General features: G+C 39.4%; 1 protein-coding gene across 4 annotated transcripts; it reads right to left on the bottom strand.

Annotated features, from left to right (window-relative positions):
• Window positions 1-859: 859 nt before the first annotated feature.
• LOC104518848 (sulfotransferase 1C1) lies at window positions 860-7,345 on the bottom strand. Of its 4 annotated transcripts, none has more exons than XM_029083612.1 (8): window positions 7,174-7,306; window positions 5,414-5,551; window positions 5,045-5,061; window positions 4,020-4,109; window positions 3,627-3,753; window positions 2,245-2,339; window positions 1,372-1,552; window positions 860-1,210 (listed from the first exon to the last, which is right to left on the bottom strand). In XM_029083612.1, the coding sequence occupies exons 1-8, from the start codon at window positions 7,304-7,306 to the stop codon at window positions 1,098-1,100; spliced, it is 894 nt and encodes a 297-aa protein (XP_028939445.1). In that variant the 3' UTR covers window positions 860-1,097. The 4 variants fall into 4 exon arrangements, with proteins under 4 accessions (XP_028939445.1, XP_028939446.1, XP_010160759.1 ...); XM_029083613.1 differs by lacking the exon at window positions 5,045-5,061 and adding an exon at window positions 4,845-4,891 and having other exon boundaries at window positions 4,020-4,099; window positions 5,452-5,551; XM_010162457.1 differs by lacking the exon at window positions 5,045-5,061 and having other exon boundaries at window positions 4,020-4,117; window positions 7,174-7,345.
• Between the last annotated feature and the right edge of the window lie 3,307 nt (window positions 7,346-10,652).

Here is a 10,652-nt window from a genome sequence, read left to right as displayed (position 1 = left end):
TTACCTATGAGGATTCTATGGGAGACAGTGTGAAAAGCCTTGCTGACGTCAAGGTAGACAACATCTACTGCTCCCCTCATGCACCCAGAATCGGATACCAGATGCTTTAGTTCATTTCTGGCAAGCTCAAAGAATGGCTGTAGACGTGGTACTAAAGCTAAAGCAGAACTGGTCTTTATTTGGTAATATCAACAAGGCCCTCTTGAAACTAAGATCCCTCAATGCAATGTTTGTATGTTTGGTTAACAAGAGAAGAGTGAAGAAAAGGAGGAAATGATAACATGATGTGTCTGATGAACAGTTTTACAATGGTGGAGAAGAGGGAGATGTTATATGCAGCACTGACTCTTGACCTGCTTCATACCAACTTTCAGGATTCACCAAATGTTAACGGAAGATTATGCTAACTGTTTCAAAAGGCAATGATGAGAAAAGCTTCTTGTCTTGATGCAGTAGGGACTACTACCTCCACAGCTGGATTGTAGATAAATGCATCTATGTAGCCCTTTAGCAAGTTTGATCAAAGGAAGTAATGGGTGTTCAGTGTTTTTGGAAATGTTGCTTTCATTACAATGGCATTTATAATGTCCATCTTAAAACAAGAGAAAAAGAAAATGGGTCTTCTTTATGCACTTCTGTTGCTGTGTTTATACTTGGCCACCTTTAAATTTGTTTATTGTTATTTAATGATTAATGTTCATCCAACATGTGAATAACATATAATACCCACTCCTGTTGCACTCTTTTAACGCTTTTTTTCGTATTGGTTCCTAATTTCTGTTAGAGATTGGTTTGAAAATGCCAGCAATATCAACTGCAGTTTTACAAGGACAAAAAATCAAAGCATGTCTGTCTTTGTTAATGCTGAAAGTTACTGTGGGAGGGTTGAATGAGAAGTATCCAGTGGGATTATTTTCTTCAAGGAGACCAACCTAAACTTCAACATAATTTGGGTACTCCCATGATAATGAAAAATCAGTGGTGTGTGAAAGAGAGATACTGAAATCTTAGGGGGACAGGCATTTTGTGAAGGAAAAGCAAAATGTGTAACATGGAAAATGCTGAAGATCATAGAGAATAATTCCCATTGCTAATAATCACAATTCCGTACGAAAAACAAGAGAGGTATCAGCCATTTTCTTCTTATAATCTTCATCAAATTTCTTATTCTGTGCCACAGTAAAATGATTCTTCCAGTCCCCGACAGCCCCTGGGAAACAGCAAAGCAAAAAAAAGAAAAAAAGATAAATTTCCTATTATTTCCCAAAGCCTATTAGCCATGACTCACTACGTACTTGTACTTGAAGGCTTGTTTCAAAACAGAATGACAACCAGGAAGACAGAGTTGATGCCAGTAACAAACCTCAGTACCTTTTCTCATGAATGGGGAAATGGAGTGATCCATTATTGCCTGAAACTCCCTAGTGTAGTTTGCCATGGGATTTTCCTTCATTATCTCAAATGAGGTGTTGTGGACTATCTTGTTTAGAACCTCCTGATTCACGTCCTTCTCTAGGAACTTCAGAATCTTCTGAATTTCTTGCTCTGGATTCTGCAGAGAGAATAGCATGGGGTAAGATACAGAGCTAGGGAAAGCAAAGAAGTCAAAACGTAGTGTTAAAGTTGCAGTTGTCATCGGGGTGAGATGATTAGGTTATCTGAAGATTTACTGATACAGCCGGCATTATAATAGAAAAGTGTTGATTGTAGATAATATCTACTGGGCCCCACAGTTCAAGAAGGACAGGGAACTGCTTGAGAGAGTACAGCACAGAGCCACCAAGATGATTAAGGGAGTGGAGCATCTCCCTTATGAGGAAAGGCTGAGGGAGCTGGGTCTCTTTAGCCTGGAGGAGACTGAGGGAAGACCTAATTAATGTTTACAAATATGTTAAGGGTGAATGTCATGAGGATGGAGCCAGGCTCTTCTCAGTGATGCCCAATAGTAGGACAAGGGGCAATGGGTGTAAGCTGGAACACAGGAGGTTCCGCTTAAACTTGAGAAAAAACTACTTTACGGTGAGGTTGACAGAGCACTGGAACAGGCTGCCCAGGGAGGTTGTGGAGTCTCCTTCTCTGGAGACATTCAAGACCCACCTGGACACCTTCCTATGTAATTTCATTTAGGTTCCTGCTTTGGCAGAGGGATTGGACTAGATGATCTTTTGAGGTCCCTTCCAATCCCCAACATTCTGTGTGATTCTGTGATTTCAGAGCTCTATAAACATACATTCAGCCTTTTACCTCCTTCATATCTTCATAGAAGAGGTAGAGAATACGGTGCTTGTCTTTTGCCTTCCACCATCCTTTTACGTGGTCATACCAGGAACCCCAGAGTACTGAAAAAGGAGTAACATCATCATCAGCTGTAAATGCCCAAACTGTCTGTAAGTATCTGTGGCACTCACATTTCCCTCACAACTGGTGTCTGGGCACTTCTCCACTGGTTTTGAATTGCTGTGGCCAGGACTGCAGTACTCTGTGCTTACCACAGCATTTGTGCTATTAGTTTCTCAGGCGTATGGATGCTCAGAGCAGGATTCATGTGTAACTTTAGAAGGCAGCAAGTGCAGATGCTTACCCCTCAATGAAAAATTCATGTGGTTGATGGAGAGAAACAGGCATCTCCAGAGCAATTCACCTGATGAGCTGTACATGACTGGTCTTAATTGGCCCTGCTTTGAACAGGAGCTTGGACCAGATGGACACCAAAGGTCCCTTCCAACTTGCATTATTCTGTGATTCTAACTAGCTTAAATATTTGTTTTACTATCAGAAGTGCCTGTTTCTCTCCAGCAAGTATCAAGATGGCTAGCTTGGACAGAGGTAACTATGTTCTAGATGTCTGCACTGGGACAGCTAGCTCCCAAGATGAGCTGGGCAAACACAAAAGACAAGTTCTCCTTTAGACATGAGACTAAAGGAGACTGTCTGGACCATGAGACTGTCTCATGGTCCAGACAGTGGTGTTTGTAGGCCTACATGGTAGCAAAAATATAAAGGACCTATGGAAGCTTTGCTGACCAAAATTGCAGGCTGCTATCCACTTGAGCAGCTTTTCTTTGTTGCATATGAACAACTTTTTAGAAAGGGAAGAATTAACTTCTGGGGTTGCCTGTCTTTAGCTAGATAACTGGATTTGTTCATTTGCCTGATTCTTATACAGATTAATTTAGGGAAAAAGACTCCCTTAACTCAAATTCACACCACACATTTCTACACAAAATTGAACCTTGGTTTCTTGTATATCAGGGTAGAGTAAAACCAATTAAACCACTGTTCCTTCCCAGCTGGCTTCCAAGCAGGTTTCTTTTAACCTCAGAGAGAAGAGATTAAGCCTGAAAATTGTCACATTTCTGAATAACAACAGAGTAAAGAGCAGTTTTTTTTTTTGTTTGTTTTTTTTTTGTTTTTTTTTCAAAATGGGAAGGTAAAGATAGAATTAATCCTTTAGGTACTAATAAAAACCCGTGAATGAAGATAAATTACTACTGACACACCTTCAGTAGATATCCTTCCCTAGAGTGTCAGCACTGGATTTCAAACCATAGCTGAAATAAACATAACAATGTCATGTGTTTTTTAAATGAACAGAATCTCTTATACAACTGATTGCAGTTCATCACCTTTTCCGGTCATGAATTTCTCGATGAACTCCTCCCAGGTTCCTGGGTCAGGCAGTGCTTTATTCATCCTGTGGAAATGGTAGTATGACACCAGGTTGTCTTTTGCATTTCTTGCCACATAGATTACCTTTATTGATATGAAAAGAGAGAGAGAAATTAAGGGAGCCTGATGACAGAGACTTAGATTTTGCTTTGAAGCTGCTGTTTTCCGAAATCCAACTCAGCTAACTTGGTCAAGGCTTCCTTAGTTTCACACAGGCTTTGCACATTAAAGGGAAAATATCTGGGGAGATCTTTAGGTTTCACAAAGGTTCTGGAAACCGTATTCAGTCCTGTTTTATGTCACTTTCTTTGCAGGTGAAGTAGAATTGAGTCCTACCTCTTCAGCCTTACCTTACAGTTTTGTTTCCAGAAGGAGGGAGGCACCAGCTGCACAGGGAGATGAGTTTTTATTGTTCGTGGAGAAGGCATAGCTTCAGCTAACTCCAGCCCTGTGGGGTGTTTCATTGTGAGATGTGACTTGTTCTCTAAATTGCACTAGCACTTCTTTGCTATTCTTGTATGTGTGATTTTGACTGTGACTTTTCAGTAGTTCACCTTGCAATGATCATTCATCTCCAAAGCAATTACGTAGCAGTGTAATAGATACAACATTGCATAAGCACCTTCAGTGTTTCTAGAGAAATTTTTACCTATGTATTCAAGATAGAAAGGAGAAACACTGATTCCTATCATCTTCTTGATTTCTTGGGCCCAGGTCTAACACCTGCATTCCAAGGGATAATGGTGAATACTAATTTACGTTTACCCAACCAAGGTTTTTCCTTTGCAATATTTAGTGATCTCCTTTCACTTTGCAGGTAAGAATTTTTTGTTTCTTTCTAGAATATAAGAATAGACTGGCTACTAGACTTTCTGTATTGCATGTAAAGAGAAACTAGAAGAATGATGGACAATGGATTTTGAGTAGCTACGGATATGTGGGAATACTTGGGAATATCTGGTGATATGTGGAGATGTGTTATCCCCCCCACACACTCCTTTTTAAACACCATCATGACCTCTATCTTTTTTTTTCTTATCATCATCTATCATGCTCTGCCATCATCTATCATTTTTTTGTTTCTCTCTGTGTCAATGCAGTCTATCTCAGAAGATAAAAAGTAGCACTTCTGCTGCAGAGTTGGTCAAGCTTTTTAACTTCAAATATGAAGAAACTCTGGCTTAAAGATTTGTGTGGAACAGGAGCCTTTGCTGGGGGAAGACTCTTGTAGGAAACTGTCTTTGCAAAACAGTCAGGCCTGCTGGTTGCCTGAATGTCCCATAGCTTGTTTAGATAACCAGAGCTTAGAATTTAACAGCAGTTACTCAAAACAGCAGCAAAAACACTGAAAACATTATCCACCTTTTGGGAATACATCCATGACAGGTTTCTCTTCCATACAGCCCCTAATCAGAGAACGAGATTCAGTTGTCCCCATGTTGCCATTTAATGCACATCTGCTGGTGTTTTAGGTACTGTAGAGTATCACACACAGCTTTCAGATGCCATTCCAGAAAAAGCCTGGTCTGCAGTAGCACTTGAGTCACGTCTACCAGCCTTGCTTCAGTTTGAGTAGCACCAGATATTTATGTTAAAGCAACTGAAATGTTCCCTAATACTCAACACAGTGTGTAGTTCAGTGACAGTGTAAGTCGGATGTTTCCCAGGAAACCTATTGCATCAGCACTGATGCTTGTTTTCTTTCATTTTGTCTAAAATACAAACTTATTTGTATAATACTCACCTGAGTAAGGTGTAGATAAAGGATCTTCAATAAACCACTCAAGGAAAGGATGACGTTTGGCAATGGTGGCACGTCTACACTTCTCAACGTCTCCATTTTGTTGAATCATATCCACTGTCTCCTGTGTCCATGTGGTACCTGCAAATGTCAGTGTTTAGAGGTTTCCCTCAGGGATAGCCAAGAGTCTCTTCTCCTGGGGAAGTGAAAGCCAGAAGGATGGGCTTCATATTAGAGGAGGAAGGAACAGCACAGAAGATGATAGACAAAGTAGAAAGAGAGGATAATGGAGGAAAAATGCATAATTAGGAATACAAAGGTAATTCCCAAAGCATAGTTTCAGGGGTTCTATTTTAGACAGGCTTCTTGCCAACAGAAATAGCCTCCACCCCCATGCCAGTGACGAAAAAAGCTCTGGGATAAACTCAGTATTGTTTGGAGATTGTATTATTTGCAAAGAGGAATGAAGTTCCCTCCTCCCAATTTTAACACCTCACAAAAATTCAGGTATTTCAACATTTGTTTTCTTCCTGAGTTTGAATAAAAAAATTAAATACCTGAACTTTTGAGTGAGCAAAAATTTCATAAAGTTTGGAAATGTAAAAAAGTTGCAGTATTTTCAACATTCCCATTTGAAATGCTTTAATGAAAGTCAGTACGATACTACATCTGCCTGAGCAGTGTCTCTCATGTGCCTCATTTCAATTATAGCCATGTTCACCAGTTAGCCACATCTCTTCCAAGGAACTGTGGCAGGTCAGCTAGAGAACAGGCCAAAGGATAACTTGGAAAGCAATGTGGGCAGGAAACTCATCCCTTCTTGAGATGCTTAGATTGCGCATCTCTCGCAGATACAACATAATGTCAAATGGACTCCTAACTTTATTTCTTTTTGGTTCAATAGCTGAGAGGTTTTAATCCAGGCTGAATAAAATAATGTGGTTTTGCTTCAGTATACAGGAAATAAATTAAAAGCTTTCAGGGTTTAAAAAATAATGTGGTTTTTTTTTTTTTTTTGTAATAATGCTTTTTCCCCTGCTGAAAAAAAATACTTTAAAATTCTTGCTAATTCAAGTCATTGTTTTTTAGTGATCATCAAATATTCCCCAATCTATTCCTGAATCCCCTAAACTGTATATGTTTTTATTCATCTATGATTAATATTGATGCTTGTTATTGAGTGTTTTCCTGTATAGTAAGTATAAAGGATCTGATCAAGAGGAGAAATAGTTGTGAGCTAAGTGGCCAATCACTGAATAAAATACCAGATAGCTAATATTAATTGTGGATATTTTATTTTAATGGCTGAAATTATTAAGTGCATTTGGTTATTTCCTTAAAATAATTAACCTATTTCCAGAAATCAGTGCTGTTTTACACACATAGTCATTCTCTAAATACATGATACAGCCCATAGTTGTTCAGTCAGTTTCTATTTTTTCTTAGTAATGATGATTTTTTACTAGACTTTGTTAAATCATTACCTTTTGGTGGAAAACTAATGTTGTTGCTATTTATAAATATATAATATCTAAATCAAAGAAAGCATTTAGGCATAGGTAGTTAGACTTTGACCATTTGAACTTCAATAATAATAGATGGTTGTTACTTCTGACAAAGAACTCAGAAGTTACTAGTCACAGCTGACAGAGCTTCACGTCTGGTTTGGGATTAAACAAATACCAGTCACACTAGAAAAACATAATTTTAAATTCCAACAATAAGCACTATCCCAAACTTTTCTGTTTCCTACCCACACCAACCTGCTTTTGCATAGGTTGCGATGAGCAGATCATCAGGTCTGGCTTGGAAGTTCCACACTTGGTCCCATATGCTGCATATTGATTTTGTGAGGGTAACACCTTCCACTTCACCTGTCTCAGATCGGAGCACCATCTGTTGCAGACTCAAATCTTCCATTTTATCCAGGGCCATTGATCACTGTGTGAAGGAAGAAAAATAAGCTTGCAATTAACATGGTTGCTCTGAAAAAAATCTAAATTTACTCATCCATTCTTGAGATCTCTTTTACTGACTGAATTCCATATCCTCTGATTTCTTTGGCTATGACTTGGTCTATCTGGATCCATATATAGGCCCTTTAAAGCTGGATCTGATTTTCAGAAATCCTTGGTATGTTACTGTTGGTGGTTCTCAGCATTTCAAAAAATCACACTGTTTACTCAGATACAAAAAGGTTAAAAAAGCCATTATTCCCCTCTTTAAACATTTTACCAAAGTTTTATGTAAAATTGTGACTGTAAGTATGTTGCATTTGAAAGGCAAGAAAAGGCAATCAGAGGTGTGATTCGAAAGAAGGCAGAGCACAAGAGCTCCCACTGAAGTCAGTGTGCAGGACCCAACCCTTCCTTCATAAAGAAAATAAACAGAAACACCTGCTAATGCCCTTTGGGTCTCATACTCACAAAAATATTTGCAGAGCTTTTCAGTGTTTTGTTCCTGGACCTTTTCACTGTTAGAGCTCTTTGCTGTATATGGAAATTTCTTGCAGGTAGATAAACTGAACTAGATAGATCATTAACCACAGGTTGTTAGATTTTAGTTATTTAAATCAATCTAGTTAAGTCTACTGCCTATTGTGCAGTTTTACAGTAACTAGTTATTGATTTCTGGATATCTCTCAAAGAGGCTTCTTCTTAGCCATACACTTTAGAGCTCCAGAATCTGGTTCGAGGAAAGTTCTGCCTAAGGGCAGGCTACAGAAATCACTCAGTTAAAAATATTAGCCAGAAAAAAGACATTTCAATCCCAATAGCAAACATTGCCAAAATATTTCCTTTTCTTTTCTTGTTTACTCACACTTGTTTTCACACAGATTCAGTTGAGCAGAAGGAGAAGTTGAGTTGGTAGCTGGGCAGTGACCCAAGAAATTTAAAGAAGGAAAAAGAAACTTGCCAGAGGATTTTTCCTGCTTGAATGTCTTCAGTCCTTGGCTGTATTGGTGACTGTGCACCAACTTAGACCTTCAGATGGAAGTAGGATGAAAGCTTGGGTGGAGTTTCTGTTCTTCCTATGAGCGTGAGGAGGGCAAAGGAGGAGGTACAGCAACAGCCAACAGCTGAGCAGTTTTTATGGCTTGGTTTTTGAACTCGTTTTTAATCCTGTGAAGGAAAAATACTTTGACTTCTCATCTAAAGTACAATTCTTTGCTGGCAACAACATTAGCTGTCGGTCAGTAACTCCAGCAAGATTATTTTAACTTGTCTCTGTCATTGTCAACAGTCTTGGAAGAATTAAATTTCTTCCTAATATCTAATATAAATAGCAAAATAGTTTATTATTTTTTAATACCTAAGATCAATGAGAATTAATGAATTAAAAGTAACTTGGTTCCATTTTCACCATGTACTGCACCATGCTCATTTAATAGATGGCTAAGGGTCTGTTTCATTGCTGGCACCAGTCATTTATGTTTTCTATCACTTTCTAGACAGGTTCACTTCTTAACTAGCTTGGCATTACAAAGTTAGGGATCACTACACGTTCAGTAATGTTCTTTTATAAGATTTAAGTCCCTGCCTATCTTTAAGTCTACATGAGATACCGGGAGAGATAATGATATGCCCCAGACTAGCCCCAAACAATATAGTAACACTGGCTGCCAGAAGTATTCCAATGACACTTTTGTGTCTAGTTCCCAGCTGTTGTAGTCATCCTGAAATGTTTGATTGCATCAGGAAAAGCTGTTCTTGGGCAAAAGGTAGATCACTGCAGCTGAACTCAAGAAAGTTTGAATGGATTGTGTGCATAAAGGAAAATTATTTTAAAACAGCATTGCTATCAGACATTGCTTCTGTCTTCTGGTAAAGGTATGCAAGCACCATGAGTTCTCAAGGTCCTTTTTGGTCATCCTTTGTAAGGTCTGGCAACATTTGTACCTAAAAGGCTTTCTGTAAGGCCATTTTTTAAAAGACATTTCATATATCCTAATCAAATGAGGATGTGGACATCCTTGCAGTAATCCTACCCTCATGTGGAGGGCTAGTCAGCATGATTAGAGGAGTCTAGAAAGTGTTCCAGCTGACAAATGTATGCTGACTTGCTCTGAACTGTATGGATTAGCTCTCCATTGACTGTAGGAGGAGCAGAGATTGTGTAGCTTGCAAAGACTCATATTTTAAGGCAGAGGTGAGAAGTGTGAATGTTCTGCCCCAGGGGTGAGGGGTGAAGTGAGAGTGAGCCATTGCAGGGCTCTTCTGGATCTCTACAAGAAAGGCCTGACAACAAATGGCTTAATGAAACAGTTGTTCTGATAAGACAGAATAAGAAGAGGAATATAGATAGTAAATCTTACACCCTTTCAGATACTGGGAACCTTGTGTTTGTGCAGCATCAGATAGAGCTCGGGTGGGTTTTTCCCAGAGCATACTGAGTAGGTCCTGTCTGTGGAGAGAAGCTCCTTCTTTTTGGTCATTCAAGCTATTATATAATTTTCTTACAAGAAAACAACTCTATTCATGAAGGGTGTTCACAGGAGAACTTCTTGTTGTCCTTTTAGACAAAGGCAAGGCCAGGCAGGAGGTGTGCCCACCAGTATCGAGTGGGAGCTGCCTGCAGGCCCCTGTTACAGTGAGCTGGCCGAGTTCATCCTGTGGCCAAACACAGGATAAACTGTGCAGTTGATTGATCTGTGCAGCACAACACAGGCTGCACCTGCTCAGGTTAACTGTGATGGGGATGTCTGACTCCTCGATGTACAGTGATCTCTGGGTCAGGATCACCACCTTCCACCCTTTGGTCCACATACAGGCAATGACTTCCCTCACACAAGTCATGGCACAGAGGTAGTGGGTCCCCACTGAGGCACTGTGAGAGTCAGTGAATTTCTTCAATGTTCCCTGTACTGTTTCAGGAAAAGTTCCGAAGAATTGGGAGACAAACCAAGAAAGAAAAGGGACTACTTGATTGGCTTTAAGCCAACCACTTGATCTTTTTCTGGCTCTGACACCAGGTTTTTCTTCTGAAGGCAGGCAACACCAGAACTAACAAATAACACAGAGCAAGCAGAGAATATATGGTTAAAGTGTAATACTTCTTCTGTGTGTGTTTTTTTTTTTTTTTTTTTTTGCATGTGACCATTTCTTTCAAGTTCTGTCATGGGAAGATTTGCCATTTTCCTTTCTGTATTAAGCCCGTGATGATTCTGTTTGTCCTTCTCACACCTGTACCTGGCAGTTCATTTGCTGGTTTGAAATTGTATTAATCCCCCTTTCAGTTACGC

Source organism: Antrostomus carolinensis, unplaced genomic scaffold, assembly GCF_000700745.2.
Source record: "Antrostomus carolinensis isolate BGI_N321 unplaced genomic scaffold, ASM70074v2 scaffold48202, whole genome shotgun sequence".
NCBI lineage: Eukaryota > Metazoa > Chordata > Aves > Caprimulgiformes > Caprimulgidae > Antrostomus > Antrostomus carolinensis.
The sequence above is the reverse complement of the archived record's forward strand: the minus strand, read 5'-3'. Positions and strand labels throughout refer to the sequence as shown.

Coding starts and splice junctions, on each gene's coding strand:
- LOC104518848 (XM_010162457.1), bottom strand. CDS start 7,345: ATGGCCCTGGATAAAATGGAAGATTTGAGTCTGCAACAGATGGTGCTC. Junction 4,118..5,413: donor TTTATCTACACCTTACTCAG/GTGAGTATTATA, acceptor AACACCCCACAG/GGCTGGAGTTAGCTGAAGCT. Junction 3,754..4,019: donor TCTGGAAACAAAACTGTAAG/GTAAGGCTGAAG, acceptor ATATCAATAAAG/GTAATCTATGTGGCAAGAAA.